At 44.7% G+C, this 15,907-nt stretch overlaps 2 protein-coding genes across 2 annotated transcripts in view; both read right to left on the bottom strand.

The window, feature by feature from the left end:
* Nucleotides 1–89: 89 nt before the first annotated feature.
* Nucleotides 90–1,948, bottom strand: triap1 (TP53 regulated inhibitor of apoptosis 1). The gene is made up of 2 exons (XM_036527811.1): nucleotides 1,370–1,948; nucleotides 90–837 (listed from the first exon to the last, which is right to left on the bottom strand). Exons 1-2 carry the CDS (start codon nucleotides 1,517–1,519, stop codon nucleotides 760–762), a joined length of 228 nt encoding a protein of 75 aa, XP_036383704.1. The 5' UTR covers nucleotides 1,520–1,948; the 3' UTR covers nucleotides 90–759.
* A 541-nt stretch (nucleotides 1,949–2,489) lies between these two features.
* dnah10 (dynein axonemal heavy chain 10) overlaps nucleotides 2,490–15,907 on the bottom strand; it is a 37,989-nt gene continuing 24,571 nt past the window's right edge. Inside the window, exons 52-79 of the mRNA XM_036526228.1 lie at nucleotides 15,608–15,779; nucleotides 15,181–15,384; nucleotides 14,825–14,905; nucleotides 14,358–14,555; nucleotides 13,983–14,144; nucleotides 13,524–13,698; nucleotides 12,687–12,868; nucleotides 12,133–12,269; nucleotides 11,828–12,045; nucleotides 11,213–11,434; nucleotides 10,713–10,860; nucleotides 9,953–10,232; nucleotides 9,473–9,702; nucleotides 8,952–9,225; nucleotides 8,699–8,803; nucleotides 8,348–8,502; nucleotides 8,099–8,253; nucleotides 7,628–7,811; nucleotides 7,180–7,380; nucleotides 6,665–6,874; nucleotides 6,201–6,296; nucleotides 5,532–5,703; nucleotides 5,060–5,191; nucleotides 4,399–4,610; nucleotides 4,101–4,268; nucleotides 3,634–3,814; nucleotides 3,225–3,370; nucleotides 2,490–2,636 (exon numbers count right to left, since the gene is read on the bottom strand). Coding sequence (XP_036382121.1) covers nucleotides 2,490–2,636; nucleotides 3,225–3,370; nucleotides 3,634–3,814; nucleotides 4,101–4,268; nucleotides 4,399–4,610; nucleotides 5,060–5,191; nucleotides 5,532–5,703; nucleotides 6,201–6,296; nucleotides 6,665–6,874; nucleotides 7,180–7,380; nucleotides 7,628–7,811; nucleotides 8,099–8,253; nucleotides 8,348–8,502; nucleotides 8,699–8,803; nucleotides 8,952–9,225; nucleotides 9,473–9,702; nucleotides 9,953–10,232; nucleotides 10,713–10,860; nucleotides 11,213–11,434; nucleotides 11,828–12,045; nucleotides 12,133–12,269; nucleotides 12,687–12,868; nucleotides 13,524–13,698; nucleotides 13,983–14,144; nucleotides 14,358–14,555; nucleotides 14,825–14,905; nucleotides 15,181–15,384; nucleotides 15,608–15,779 — 4,947 coding nt within the window. The remainder of the gene's footprint in view (nucleotides 2,637–3,224; nucleotides 3,371–3,633; nucleotides 3,815–4,100; nucleotides 4,269–4,398; nucleotides 4,611–5,059; nucleotides 5,192–5,531; nucleotides 5,704–6,200; nucleotides 6,297–6,664; nucleotides 6,875–7,179; nucleotides 7,381–7,627; nucleotides 7,812–8,098; nucleotides 8,254–8,347; nucleotides 8,503–8,698; nucleotides 8,804–8,951; nucleotides 9,226–9,472; nucleotides 9,703–9,952; nucleotides 10,233–10,712; nucleotides 10,861–11,212; nucleotides 11,435–11,827; nucleotides 12,046–12,132; nucleotides 12,270–12,686; nucleotides 12,869–13,523; nucleotides 13,699–13,982; nucleotides 14,145–14,357; nucleotides 14,556–14,824; nucleotides 14,906–15,180; nucleotides 15,385–15,607; nucleotides 15,780–15,907) is intronic.

Raw genomic sequence — 15,907 nt, 5'->3', positions numbered from 1 at the left:
GGGCTTATAACAGAAGCAGATCTGAACTTGAGTTTGATTTTACAGTTTATTATTTTGTATGCATAATTCCAAATGACACAGTGGCTGTTCACTTGAAGTACTGCATGAAAAAAACAACACCAAAAAATGGCTGCAGCTCTTCTTTGTTAAGCATGTGTATATCCACACCAGTTCAAAATAAGAACAATACATAATCCAGTGTTAACATGACTGAATGAGGAAAAAAACAAATAGAAAAAGAACACAAAGAACACAAAATGCAGTAAAACAAGAAAATAAACCAACCTCCATTTTAAAACACAAACTTAAACAAGAAGTATAGAAGCATGTGGGTTAAATGTTATTTCACTGTACCATCCGCATAAGATATCCGAACACCGACACTTGCAGAGGCATACTAACCTAAAGGTGTCTGAACAAGACAGGCCCTAAGCAAGAGCAGGCACGTATGATTCCCTGCATCTTCCAGTGTTTTTGTTCAGGGTGTCAGATCTTAAAGTTTTCCTGAATGCATTCTTATTTTCAGATTAGCTAGCTTCTTATACACTGAAAGAAAGTGCAACCAGTCCAGTCAATCCAGTCAAGGGTTTCTTTTTGTGATTTTAAAATGGTTAAAAATATCATCAAACTGGTGGGACTGCCCCAATAATAATTACAATCTTCCTTCCATAGTAAGAGCAGTATGCCCTCGTGACAACTCCTCACAGCCTGCATTGATGGAAGCAGATGAGGCAGATGCTACTTGACTGCAGGCATCCATCAGCTCTCTGGTTTTTCCTTGTTGGGTCCCATGAATTCCACACCATCGATGGGGATGTCTTTGTCCTTGATGGCCTTCTGTGATTATCAATGGATATAATATTTTTAATTGAAATTGTTTTATTTGACAAACATAAGATTTCAAGAGCAAAAGCTGAATCCTGTCTACATTACAGACTTGTTGCACTGCATTACATTCCAATCACACCATGGTAAACATGCTCAACCATACCCTTAAATAACTAACTTTACTCTATTAGCACAACACGCATGGGCTTAAAATACGTTTTAGTTTTTAGCCAGTTCATGGTTGTGAAACTATGAACTTCACAAATATCTACTTTGGTTTTAAATACAACATGTAATGTAACATACTCGTCCCTAAAGAATATCGATACTATTATACCCATAACTTAAGTTTGGTGAACATCAAGACATCATAAAATATCTAGGTAACTAGCTAGCTTGCTTGCTATTTGGAATTCTGGACGGATTTGCCTGGCCTTGATAGTTTCAATTAACTAACAAACTACAACAACCAGGCATACAACCTAGCCAGACACAATTAGTTGGAGTAGCTAGTTTGTCGTCTCTCCTGACAAAGCGTTACCTGAACACACTGTTGATATTTTTTGAACATCTCAGTGCAAGGGTCTCCACTCCGGTCTCCCTTCAGGAATTTCTCTGCGAACCAGCGGTTAAAGCACTGATCGTATTCCCGCTTGAGGTCCGTACATCCCTCCCCAACACTATTCATCATCCAAAATTAGCCAACAGCTAGCTGGGAAGCTAGCTAGACAGTGTGCTCACGCCTTATAACTACTCTATGAACTTACAGCATATATTCAAATAATTCAACATTACACATCAATTAATTCACTATAAACCACAGAGTACAAAAACTGAGAGAATGTAAAAATAATAAATCCACAAGGCTATTTTCTTGCTACTAATTCCTACTCCAAAGGTCTTCCGTGCTGATCGTTCTTGACTTTTCATGAACCACGTGGTTCACCGGCTGGCGTTTAATGATGACGTAGTAACGACCGTGTTTGACTTCTCTCGACCAGCACATTTACAATGACTCCTTGTTTTCATATTAAACACGAACCTGAACTCCAAATATAAATTAGAAAAGCACAGAGAAGGAGCATTTTATACTAATCGACACATGGTGTCTGCTGCTGAAGTCAATATTCACGAAGACTTCACTTAAAGTTATGTATGGGAGCTAGGAAACAAGACCTTTGTTCAAAACAAATAATACAACCGCACAATATCCAATTATGAGTATAGCCAAGCCTCTTGGAAAACGCAGTCGTCCCGCCCCCCAGCTTCTGTACAGCGTGTGAAAAACTGCGTGGTTACATAGGTGGGTTCAATTTTTCGACTCGTGCTGCCGCCTAGTGTTCACAACTGGGGCGAGCACTGTACTTCATTTGTATGTTAAAATACGGACGATCAGCTTTATTGCAGTGACCATATTCCATACAGAATCATGCACTATAAAAATAAGTCGCAAAAGAATGAATAAGAAGCACCACTCATCATAAGTTATATTGGTTTATTGGAATGGTTTTGTTGGTAATACGAGAAAAAGGCAAATAGAACGTTTTAAGGAAGAGAAGTCAACATATGGACAAAATATTTTCTACATATTTGTTCTATGTGAAGAAACAATAAAAAAATCTCATCAGCAGTTGCAACACAAATAAGGTGGGCTACCCCCCTCAGTCGACGTTGAGACACAGACAGACACCCTGCAGCACCCAGTGAGAGATGTGCTTGGTAGTGAAGAGGTCTGCTTCAAATACGAGGCCAACCCCCATGGCGTTCCTCCTCATGGAGGTGGTGTACACTGGTGTCCGCAGAGTATTCTGTTTGGGAAGCACACATAGACAGATTGTTAAAGTGCAAATACAGAAAAAACATGTACATGTCCTTGTTCTGTCATTAAAAAGCTGGATATTAGATGAAAAGTCCTGCTGAACGATATAGCTTATTAAAAATGGGAAGTACCAAAACAGACTGTTTTCAGAGTACTCTCTTCTGCCTGTCTGTAACAGTCAGAAGAAAGTGGAGTGCATTAAAAGACATCATACATTACTAACTCAGTGTGTAAACATGGCTTTGTCGATGTTACCAATGGCACATGCATCTGTGATCACTTGGGTAGGTGAAATACATCAATGACAATATATGGTCTTTACGCAATACAAAACAAAAATAAACAGAAAAAGCTTAAGGATAGCTAATTTGTTCATTTGCAGTGTTGTGCAATAGTTCATACAACACAATTATGGACTTTGCCCTTAAATATCAGCTATTTGCACAGAACAGGCGCAACCATACCCAGGACAGTATTGTATCAACAATTGCAACAGCACATTCTCTAGGGAGGAATCCTCAGTATCCAAGCACTGGCTACAGGGAAGCTAAGCGCAAGTTAAAGCTACATGCCCTACCTGCAGTTTGAGTCGATGCGCCTCGATTGGAATGACCTTGAGGATTGGCAGCTGGACCACTAGTACTTTGGGTTTGCTGCGCACCAGGCAGCCATTCTCCAAATCCCAGTCTGCCCCCTCCAGGTACAGTCCGGACACAAAACAGCCTGGAGGACAATAGGATAGAACCATCACCCTCTACACCAGGAGCAGACAGCCATAATCCGGGAAAAGACTGATAAAGATGTGTTAAGATCCAGGATAGATAGACAGGGAGATGGATAAAGACACACTGTGACAGAAATAGACAGATGTATTCATAGGTACTCAGACAGATGGGCTGGTGAATAAATGGACCGTGTGTGTGTGTAAAATTGGGAGTTGTGTGCTGACATTATGTGTGTCTGTGTGTTTAAGAATGAGCGCTCACCCTGTCCGGGCTTCTCGTTGACCTCCTCCTCTGTGCTGTATTGGGTCACCTGTGTGTAAAGAGTGGAGCGGTCCAGGGGCCAGCCATTCTTCCTGCAGGTGGCCTGAACCAGCGCTGTCAGGTATGACTCTGGGATGTGCAGCCCTGACAGCCACATCACAGTGGGCTCGCCCTCATTCACCTGCACACACACATGCGCATACACATACACATATGCAGAGTGGCCCCCAAACACCCACCAAACAGAAAAAGAAATGAAATGAAAAAATGAATTAAAAATAAGACAGGCAGACACAGAAACACAGATCTCAGAAATTAATTTTACACTCCTCTCAAAGGCTAAAATGCATATAACTTGAACACAGGGCATGTACTTATTAGGACATATCATTTTAGCCCCTTTTTCAGAAAACCACCCATACATTACTTTTGTATGTATCCAAAGCAGAATGGTGTAGGAGACTAACCCAGGAGTTGTACTGGTCGAACCTCCTCTTGAAGTGGATCATCCAGTTGCCCAGGGACTTGAGGGTGTCAGGCGCCAGCTTTCTCCAAATGGCTGGGATCTGTCCATTGAAGAGGGCACGTGCCACCTCATCCAGCTCACTGCTCATGCCCACCTCACCTGCCAAAGCCTGGGAGATGGGCGTTCCGATGGAATTAAGCACACTCGTTATGTACACATTAAGAACACTCTGTCTCTCTTGCTCGTGGGATGTCCAGTCTCCTCACGATTTCCCCCCTCTCAGTGTCACTGTCTCTCACCCTCTGTAGCTCTGCCAGTGAGCGGCCCATCCGCACCACCAGCTTGTTGAAGCGCTCCAGCTCTTGCAGCAGCACCACTGAGGTGGGCGAGATATCCAGCCCCATGTCCTTGCGAATTGCGTCCAGGTCAAACAGCGAGGGCAGTTTGTTCTGGATGTCCCTGGCCACCTGGCTGATGTACTCGTCTCGGCTGATGCCCGCACCAGACTCGCCTGTGGAGGAGAGGAGTTCCATTAGAGGGGTGGCAAGTAAAGCTAACCTGTGAGTCAGGTGAAATGAATATAGATGTTGGATGTACCAAGTGTTTATCTGTTAGCCCAGCAAAGCGTAAGTGCTGGATGTTTGCTCAATATATGTTACCTTAATATTTAGAAATATAATGTAATATAACAACATGTTAAGTAATAATAGTAATGTAATAAAAGTATTTTTCAGTATATTTATTCTAAGAATGGTCCTGGCGGTCCATGCACAGTTTAATAATATGACTTGTGATCACTGACAGTCATCCCTACTGTTCTTTATGTCAATTATTTATTTATTATAATTAATGATTAATAAATAATGTCAGTCATTTTTTCATTAATAAATAATGTTAAGACTGTGATGTCAGTGACATGGGAGCTGAGGGAGCTGAGGGCTTGCATGGAGGTGCTGATACCAGTCTGGGGCTGCAGCTCGATTAGGTGCGTCCACATGTCACGGGCTGCCTGCGTGTAGTATCCAATCTCAGCGTTAGGGTGTAGGCCAAACACCTCCGGAGTGTTGGCCAGCGGCAGGCTCTCGATCTCCCCTGAGACACACAGCACACCAGGGGCTCAGAGCCTTTCAGCACCACCCACTATAGCTGCAACTAATGTTTCAATTCAGCACACTGGACATTCATCACGAAAAGGAGGCACCAACAATTCAGCCACTTCCAGTACTGTATTATTGATGTAATCCCAAATGCTTTCATTTATCAGGAAATTTATACACATTCAGACTATCTCATGGCACATTAAAAACAAAAGGCATTAAAGTAGGGTGGCACTACTACCAAATGAAGCTGAATGTAGGCATAGATAGTTAAACAATAAGTAAAACAGATTAAAAAATCTGAATCAGGGAACTGACAAAGCTGTGCAACACACCAACATAGGTGTCCTTGGGTCCATCAGAGGGGACCTTGTAGTCCACCTCCTTATTGTTGAAGAAGTGGAAGGGCTGGAAGGTGTCAAAGAGGAAGTCTCCCAGGTACTCATCCATGTAAACTGTCAGGATCCTGCGATCGAAACTGTCGATGGCCCTGCCCCCGTACATGACCTGAGAAAGGCAGTGCATAGGGCTGATACTGATCTACTGCTGCTAACCATGCTTCTGCTACTTTGCATGAACCCAAGGTATTCATCCTACCTTGATACAGAATTACGAGACTGGGCCGTTGTTTGGACTAACAGCTTAAGATAAGAATGCAAGGAGTGGACTGGATGCCTAGGATATGTTGTGAAATTACAATGCTATTCTGCATCTATAATAGTGCAACTCTACATCCATTACAGAGGCTGTTTTGCTTCTGGAATATCAGGTATATAAATACATACAGAGATAGACAGACAGACACAGTCATACATACACATTCACACACAAAACATCTGTTTTGAACCTCTGTAGAAACCTTATCAAACTATAATATTTGACGGGTTGTTCTTAACAGTGACAATCGTGATATGATTGTTAATTATGTATCGTGAGATATGGGTGTGATGGAATAAAAATATTAAATATTAAATAAGTAAATAAAAAATATTACTAGGCCTCACCTCTCCAATGAGGTACTTAAGACTCCCCCAGGGGATCTTGTCATCTCCTTGTGTATAGGCTTTGGTCAAATAGGTGTCCAGAATCTCCATGCAAACCTAGAAAGCAGGCACATTCCCCAAATCAAGTGCTGCAAATGTTATGATGCTGTCAACAATAGGAATGAAAAAAGAAAGATGATGTGGCCACAGTCTATAATGTTGGTGAAGTTACAACGCAGTAAATATCCACCTCATGAAAAGTACAATTTTATCTAAATGGCAGTCAGTTTGATAAACTGTACAGTAGTGTTAAACACTCTGACCTGTCCCATGTATGTTGAGAATGCCTTTGAGTTTGTTCTAAGAAGGAAAAGTACCTTGGAAAGCCCTACGTTTACATGTAGCTTTGTTATTCTGGTGGTGCAGGTGAAACATGACTGAAAGACCAAAGGCGAGCAGGTAGTGGCAAAGAAAAAGGGCCTCACCTGGAAGTCAGACTCGTTGAAGTCGTAGGGCACGTTCCATCCGATTTTGCCATACTTTCTGCGCTCTTGCACCACAGCATGGAAGAAGGCCAACACGTAGACGAGGCTGCGGAAAGCTGAATGTGGGCAGCTTGTCAGCGCATGGTGGGAGATCTTGAAATAAGTGGCCCGCATGTTGAGCTTCAGCCCATTGGGGGGCTCTGTCACTACCTGAATGCAGGAGGGGGCAGTGGCAATAAGGAACAGAATGAGTCCTGTACAGCCTGCCGGTACAACCCTGCTGGTGTAGGGATCAGTGTCCTCTGGAGTTTGCTATCCCTAATCACATTAACATCTGACTTGTGAAATGATGAACCCACTCTATTCACTCTCTCCTTTTTTACATGTTACTAAGGTAGACAGCTTGAAAAGTGGATTGACCCTCCAGGACCAAGTCCTACCATTTAGTCTGTAGGTGTTTGGTATATCTGCTTATGCACACATATAGAAACCCCAAATGGGGGCTGCAGTCTGACCTTGAGGGACTTTTGCAGGATGCCAATGGGGAAATCTTTGATGGGGTCAGTGGTGAGCCACAGGCGGAAGTCAGGGTGGGGCTTGGTGATCCTTTCCAGGGCTTTCTCAAGATCCTTCAGCCACTTCACCAGCAGGTGGCAGTTCTGAAGCATCAGCCAATGACCCCGTGACACTGCTGTGTCTAGTAGCTGCAGTGCCACCTGGTAGACACAGAGACACACCACAGAGTAATATATATCTATTAACATATATATACTGTATCTCAGACCTTAAGGTTTTCCCAAGAAGGACTGAAAGATGTTTTACTCTGCTACGGATACTGCCATGCTATGTGGTGCTGTACATGAGTTGACTGGACAGCTGGACTGTACTATGCTTCAGTGTTACACTATCTCATAAAATGTTACACATCATAATGGTACTGCACTTGTAAGTGTTATTCTTTACATTTTCCTGTCCTTGCCCCATGGCCAAGAACTTGAGCCGGCTGCCCCCGAAGCCTGATCTCTCAGCCAACTTCATGAGGTCACCGGCAGGGTCAGAACCAGGGCTTAGGATGAAGACGATGGGAGAGTTGGGCGTGCTCTGCTCGAAGATCGCCTCAAAACTGATCACTGGGGGCTGCACATATCTGAATTTAAAAAGGAGTAAAAATGTGGCAGACAGGAAAGTTACATCAACAAAGCAGCTTAACTACAGCAATACAGTCTGGGCACTGTAGTTACATCAACTTACATCTGGGCGAAAAGTAAAAAAAAATTAATAAGAACATCTTTTTTTACTGTTTGCTGTTTTAGAATTTTGTCAGTTTTTTGCATCACACTGGCAAGACAACTGTGGTATTGTACACAAAGTGAGATAAGGAGGAGTGTTGCCAATTGGTGCAAGTTTGCATTGGTGGAGAAGACAGTCACTCACTTCTCTCCTATAGTGACGGCTACGTAGTCCGTGACAGCTCGGTACACACGGTCCAGGCGGAAGCAGCGCAGCAGCAGAAGCTTCTGGAACGTCGTCAGGTTCTCCTTGTACTTCATGGGGAAGGGAACCTGTTCTGGCCCATCAAGGTCGTACCACTGACAAGGCAAAACAGAGGCAGGAGAAAGAGGTGTGAGACAGATGAAACGTTGCTAAAAATGCATGGACGCTTTGGCATGTCCTAACACTCACAGTTTTCCATTCATCCATGTTATTCTCAATGTCATCGGGAAGGGTGCCAAACTCGTTTGGGAAGAGCTCTGCCAGCCGCACAATGTCCTCCCAGCCCTGGTCCGGGAGCCACGCGCATGGCTTCTTCCTCTGGCTCTTCTCTAGAGACAGGTTTCCTACACACGCAGATTACAGAAAACTGTCTGGCGCTTGTAGTTATCAGCGTGTGTTCAATGTGTGTTTTATTGTGTGTGTCTCCCATGTGGAGCTTGTTTGGATTTGTGAGAGGGGGAGATTGTTGAGAGTGTTGTTGAAATAAATATCATAACTGGTGCATGGCACAGTTATATATGTGCTAGTAAAGCTACTCACCCTTTAGGAAGAAGTCCAGCTCCTCCTGGGGTGCCCTGCCCTCCGGCTGTTCCATCTTGATTGTCATGTTAAAGGAGAAGAGGAGCTTGTGCCTTTCAAACAGACCTGGGGAGGGACATGACATAGGGCTATCTCTTTAGGGAGATGACTATACCACACTTTTAGTAGGAGGGAAAAGAGACATTGTGAGAGTTGAGAGCAGGGCACCTAGAGGTAGCCGTGATCAACATGTGACGCAGTCGGCCCCTCTCACCTGTACAACCATAGTTGTACACATTGTACGTGAGGGTGTCCATGATGTTCTTCAGCCTCTTGCTCAGGACAGAGTCAGGCAGGGACTTGCGCAGTGAAAAGTCAAACACCTCAAGGTAGGAGGCCAGAGAGTACTGATACATGGTGTTAACCAGGGCCATCTCTGCCAGCACGAAGAACAAGATTGCACCCCGCTTAGCCGCTGGCCTGTAGCCGTCACGCAGCTTGTCTATGTCCACTGAGGTGTTCTCCGCCAGCTTCAGTTTCTCAAACACCTGTAAGTTTTACCCCAAAGAAATAATCATTCATCATTAAAATCAGTGTGTTTGAACTCCACTGTAATCATATTAAGGTTGAGCTCAGAGTGTTAATAGTAAAATACAGATTAACTATACAGACAGCATTCAAGTAGCCCTTTCTATCTCCCCACCATTCCACCTGGCTCTACAGTCACCCATGGTCTTTAAAGTGTTAGGCAGTCATCTTACTGGCCCTCTGGCTGGGTGCTCACTCTAGTCTTACCTCGCTGGCCTTGGACTTAGTCTCCTCCAGTGTGTGCACCAGCTCCACGTTGTCCAGCATGTTCCCAGTGGAGGTGGCCAGCTCACGCAGCAGCGAGTCCTCCAGGTCCTTCAGCAGGCGTTTGTTATCGCTGGTCTCCTGGATCAGGCGCTCCCGCTGCTCCTCCAGCTCCTTGCGCTCAAAGCCCACAATCACACTCAACAGCTGGTCCTCTAGTCCCTTTAGGGTCACTGTGACAGGCACCGTCCCACATGGTCAGATATGCAGATATGCATATACAAGTTCAACAGACACAAACACACACAAACGCACACACACACACTTATACACACATCGAGATAGGCAAATGCTCTCACACAAACACACACACACACACACACACACACACACACACACACACACACACACACACACGCACACACACACACAGCTTATGCATTCACTTTACATGGCATCCAAACCTGAGGATATACTTCATACCGGTGTAATTAATAACCATGGCCTTCCCAAAGACCGAGGGGGAGTACTTGGGGTTAGCCAGCTTGGTGTTGAGGTACAGTTTAAAGTTGGGGTCGTAGTCCACCTCCTTGTCCCCCAGCACGATGACCTGTCGACCCTCCGCCCCCTTGACATTCTTCTCGAGGACGTTGTCGATGACCGGGTCAATGTACTCGTCCACATCTTGGAAAAGGAAGGGGAAGCCATACTTAATGGCCATCTCTAGTTGCTTCAGGAAGTCTGGGTCGTTGAAGGAGGAGATCTACAAGAAATAGAAGTAAAACACATAGTGAAGACATTATGTACTACTTTCTATACATCCATAAAGAAAGAGAATAGCTAATGTTAATAAAAAGCATTCATTTTGTGCTAAAATCTAGGTGGACCTAGGCGCTAAATGAAAAATGATAAATAATTAAGTGAAAAATAAATAAAATGATGAATAAATAATGAGAAACATATTAATAGATTTGTAGCTATATAATATTTTATTTGTGTAAGATTTGTGTAAGATTTAGATATAATTAGATATATAATTAGATATATTTAGATATAATTATTTTCTCAGGAAAAATTACAAACAAAACAAGGTTAACCTGTGGACAGATGGTAGACCGACCATTATAATGCTACAAGATATACAGTGATAGCCTTTTGACATATCAAGCTATTAAGTGAATAACTTCCAGAGCCCTTGAAACGCTAACATTAAAACTACAGTTGTGATGTTTATCCCCATCACCTTAAGGTTGTTCTTCTCTTCCTTTTTCTTAATCCAGTTAAGCGCTTGCTGCTGCGGGTCAATGCACATAGGGAATCTGCTGGCTCGTGTGGTTAGGATCCCGTTCTGCACTGACAGCTCGTCAGGGGGCAGGCCCTCAGACCCCCACCTGAGACAGGGTACATTTTTATTTACACACACATGCATACAGATCCACAAACACACAGAAGCATGTGCAAACCCACAAGCACACATATGCAGGGGCAAATTCACACACATGCACACAAAAATGAACAAGCACATATACATGTGCACACTTGCATGTCAATACATATCTACTCATGCGCACACACACATACATGCACCACATACAGTACAACAGGCACACTCGTACACGTGTGCACACTAATATGCAAATTTACACACTCACCTACACAAACAACGCGGCACACACCCACACACACACACATACGTTTATGCAAACAGCAGCTCTGCTGGCTGGCGCCACACACGTGCCTCACCTGCTAATCTCCACCTCGTCAGTCAGCAGGCTCTCCACACGGAAGGGCTGGCTGAGGGGAATGCCTCGGTTCAGCACATCCTGCTGCCACACCTCGTACACCATCTCGTTTCGGAATTCCCAGCTGAAAGCGCCCTCATAGCTCAGGAAGGCAGCGCAGACCAGGCAGTCTCCGAGCAGGCGCACACGACGCTGCTTCAGCTCCTCCAGGTCTTCCGTCCAGCTGGGAGGAGGAGGGGAAAAAAACTCAAAATGCAACATCTTCCAGCTGTGGACATCAAATGACTCGGAAGAGAAAAGCGGAGCAATTAAACACAGATGTGCCATTGTATGGAGTGTAGTGTATGGGCAGTGGTGTGGCATAGTAGTGGGGAGCAGGTCTGGTAATCAAAAGGTTGCTGGTTTAATTCCCCACTGGGGCACTGCTGATGTACCCTTGGGCAAGGTACTTAACCCACAATTACCTTAGTAAATACCCAGCAATGTAGATGGATAAAATTGTAACCTATGGAAGTTGCTCTGGATAAGATCGTCTGCTAAATGACAACAATGTAATAATGTAATGTATTGTGGGTAAGTGTGTTTTTCATATGTGTGTCTGTGTGTATGCGCTCACCGTTCGTTCTCAGAGCCCAGGCCGGAGATGAGTTTGTCAGCGGCGATCAGACGTCTCTCCATGACTTCAGCCTCCTCCTGCAGCAGCTGTTTCTCCCCCATGGCGGCGTCGTACTTGTCCCCCAGCGCCCCCAGCTCCTTCTGAATGGCACCCAGCTCTTCCTGGATCCGCTCCAGCTCCCTCTTGCTCTGGAAGAAGTTCTTCTCCAGCCGTGCAACCTGGAGGAGAGCGTTTCGTGAGACCGGGCTGTGTCCGAACCCCTGGGTTATTCTGTAGGCTTCTGCTCACATGCACACACCCTCTACCTGCTCTCTCTTGGGCTTGATCTCCTTGGCCACATCGCAGTAGCCCATCACAGCCTCTACAAATTTGAGCATCCCAGAACCAGCCTTGCTGATAGCCTGCATTTCCTCGAAGGTGGTGTTGAGGCTCTTCAGGAAGCCTTGAGATGGTGCAGGGGCAGGGCAAACAGGTTAATGTCAGAGCACTTATAATGCAAGCAAAGGACCATGGAACAGCAACAATATGAGGCAACCTTATCTTATCCAATCTAAAATATAGTATAGTAATAGTAGCAGTAATACAGTATATTGAATCAGCTAATACAAATGACATCATTTACGCAGATATAAAATTCATTTAAACATATTAAACAGACCTCTTTTTGGAGACTACAACACAAATACTGGAAACAATATAGACAACAATACAGTAAAACTCAGTCATGCTGTATGTTTTGATTCCCACAAACAGATATTATAGGGACTACACATTAGACATTAGAAGGACGCAGATGGATACCACAAGTTATTTTCCAGTAGTGGCTATGGCTGCTCTGCTAGTTGCAACTGTGCTGTACCTTTGACAGTCTTGACCTGATTAGAGTTGATAGAATCGCAGTCCATTTCCATAAGCGATCTCAGGAAGTTGGCCTCTGACATCATACCCTTGGCGGCCTTCCAGCTGATCTCCTTGTGGCCGCGCATCACCAGGATGCACTCGCACACGGCCTGCACCTGCTTGGGTGGCTTTGCAAATGATCTGTACATGCGGATAGACACAAACGTGGGGTATATGACAAATACAGAGGTAACAGTTTCAATCAAAAGGGATTGAAAAAAGTAAGAGGACAAGTTTTTCATTAACCTGAGGTTAGCTTTGCCTGGTCTGTCTCTGGTGCAGAGTGAGATAGGAAATTGCCCTCACACAAGGGGCACAATCTCATAACCCCAGACTGTCTGATTACAGCATTACAAACAAGAATTTTTGGGAGAGCTGTTGAAATCCTAAGCAACATTAATTCCTCATCTGTATCTCTGGGTGCTAGAAAATACCTTATCATTCAACCACCAGACATACTCCTCCCTGTGCTGTATAGACCAAGACAAAAGCTTTGACCCATCTGTTGTTCCCAAATGACAGTCTTGTAAAAGTGACAGAAAATGCCCCACTTCTAAAACTCATGCGAACTTGAACTGAGCTCGACAGAGAATTTGAGTTTGAGTGAGGGATCTGGTCTGAGGCTACACCCTTGGAATAACACGACCGAAGGAAAAACAACTTTAAATTAACCATGGACCGAAATTCCAACATCAGGGTCAGGATTTAAAATTTTTTATTAGCCGATGGGTAAACTTTATTTATTTAAAGTGATTTAGTCCCACCAGGAAAATCCGACACCAGCAGTGCAGTTCACCTGATCTCAGTGACATCAGACTTTTCCAGGTCCTGCAGGGCCATGCGGGCAGCCTCCAGGGCAGGCAGGGCCTCTGCCAACGAGCTCTCAGCGTCTTTCTTCTCCACAGCAATCACTTTGTTCTGCTCCTCAATCTCTTTGGCCTTATCCTCAGCCATTGCCTTCTTTTCCTCCGCTGCACAGAGGAGGGGGGTCATGAACATCTGCATTGTCTCCACCAGTTTTACTTCATGATAGATTAGTTAGCACACACAGCCCCTTACATTCAAACTCATATGGACACATGCTGAGCTCTCAGCACACAGATACAGCCATCATTAACAAAACGTGGGTAAAAACACTGTATCTACCAAGTTGCTTGTCTGAAGCACAGCACATGATCACATGCATTCCAATAGGCACACAGGCACATATTCATGCTCAAAATATCATGCAATCATGTGGGGGCTGGACCCTCACCAACAGCGGTGTTGGTGGAAATTTCCTGAAGGAGGATCTCGCAGGCGGAAGATTTCTCAGCCAGCACCACCTTCTGGTCGGCTAGCTTTGTATTCAGCTCTTCCAGCTGCACACTGGCCTCCTTCAGCTTGTCCAGACCCCCCTCCAGACGCTTGCACTGAGCTGAAACAATGCAGATGGCAGAGCAAAACCATGTTGCTTTTTACCATCTAGTACAGGGACAGGATAACTGTGATCACTGTGTCACAAAATACAGCCTGACATAAAGCTAAACATACAGAGTTAATCAAACAAGATACATTAGACAGACCAGTTTCCTTGCTCCCACCCTTCCACAGAAAATGAGTGTGCATGTGTGTGTTTGTGTGCACATACCCAGGATGTACATATCCTTGTCTTCCAGCAAGCTGGAGTAAGTGCTGATGAAGTCCAGGTAGTTCTTTGGGGTTACGTAGTTACTGCGACGCAGCTTCTGAAGGAACATCTTGCTGTAGTCTCCAACAGAGCTGTGCACCATGCACACGTGGTTGATCACTGCATCCAAGTGTGAGGCGGGGATCATTGGATTCTCACCTAAGGCACAACAGTCACTGGTTAGCTCCATTGACAGGGACGCCCACAGTTCAAATCAATCATTCCTAGCCATCTCCAAAAAAAAATGCGCATTTGCTACAGACTATGACCCGACAGACTGAAATGATCTAAACGTATGATTAGTATTATGGTGGGAAGGCTGGGTCATCATGGTCAAGGATGACAGAAGCAAATGAGCAGTATCACAGCTGCAAATAATAATCACATCAACCACCTGACATTAACAATGACCAACAGCAGTCACTTACCAAGGAAGGACTGTGCCACAGCAAGCAGTGCCTGAGGTGGCCAGGGCAAGAACCAGTCAATCCCAGTGTTGTTCACCAGCCCTGACACACATTCAGAAAACACGTTATCTCCCTCCGATTAACAACAACAGGAGGGGCAGACAGACACAGAAACATTTGGGTGTAATACAGCAGAAGTCTGTGGGGGGAGGGGGTCCTTTTAAACACTAAAACATGATTCTTAACCTCTCTTGCTCTCATAAGCAAAAAATAGGGGTTAAAGAATGTGTTAGCACACATTATCAGTGTGAGTCAAACAGGAATGTGTTAAGCAAAGGAATGACTCAATATAATGTAAAAATGCCACACAACCTTACCTGGGAAATTCCTGCAGCGTGTCCTTAGTGTGTCTCCCACTGGTGACATGCCCAGCACAATGTGTAGGTTGTTGGCGCTCTTGTTCACAAAGTACTGCCAGACGCTCTCCTTGGATGGGCCGGCACCCATTTTCATGGCCTCGTCACGGACCTGATTCAAGACAGACTCCTTCTCATCGTCAGGGAACAGAGCTGGCACCATACCTGTGAGACAGAAGGTTAAGCTGTTGGTACAGCTGGCATAGAGTACAATCCCAGTGGGACATAATATCTACAAGTGTACACAGCAAGACTCCCTAGGGCATGATACTTACTGTAGAGTCATGTCTTAATTCTGTAATATATGTGAAGTACTGGATGTATTGTGTTTTGACAGATTGTTAACTCCATTACATGAATAATGAAAGAGAGAATAGACACTGATAACCTGAAGTGAGCATGTTGTTGATGAGCTCCAGGAAGCCCTCCTCAGCCACGTGGGCATCCGTGAAGAGGAACACCGTCTTCTTGTTCTCAATGCCCAGCTTCAGGTAGAGGGTTTTCAGGTCATCGCGGAAGTTGGACTCAGCGTAGCCTCGGCTCAGCGTGATCTCAAACACCTGGTAGGACAGCCACAACAGTCAACAAGAGAGCAACAATTTAGCTGCAACATCAGCAGCAGAGCAGCTACAGAACAACAACAATCAAAGGTGCAGACATGGCATCAACATCATAGCAACCACGCTAC

The sequence above is a fragment of the Megalops cyprinoides genome, chromosome 4, assembly GCF_013368585.1.
Source record: "Megalops cyprinoides isolate fMegCyp1 chromosome 4, fMegCyp1.pri, whole genome shotgun sequence".
Lineage (NCBI taxonomy): Eukaryota > Metazoa > Chordata > Actinopteri > Elopiformes > Megalopidae > Megalops > Megalops cyprinoides.
This window is presented reverse-complemented; position numbering and strand designations above follow the sequence as displayed.

Coding starts and splice junctions, on each gene's coding strand:
- triap1 (XM_036527811.1), bottom strand. CDS start 1,519: ATGATGAATAGTGTTGGGGAGGGATGTACGGACCTCAAGCGGGAATAC. Junction 838..1,369: donor AATATCAACAGTGTGTTCAG/GTAACGCTTTGT, acceptor TGATAATCACAG/AAGGCCATCAAGGACAAAGA.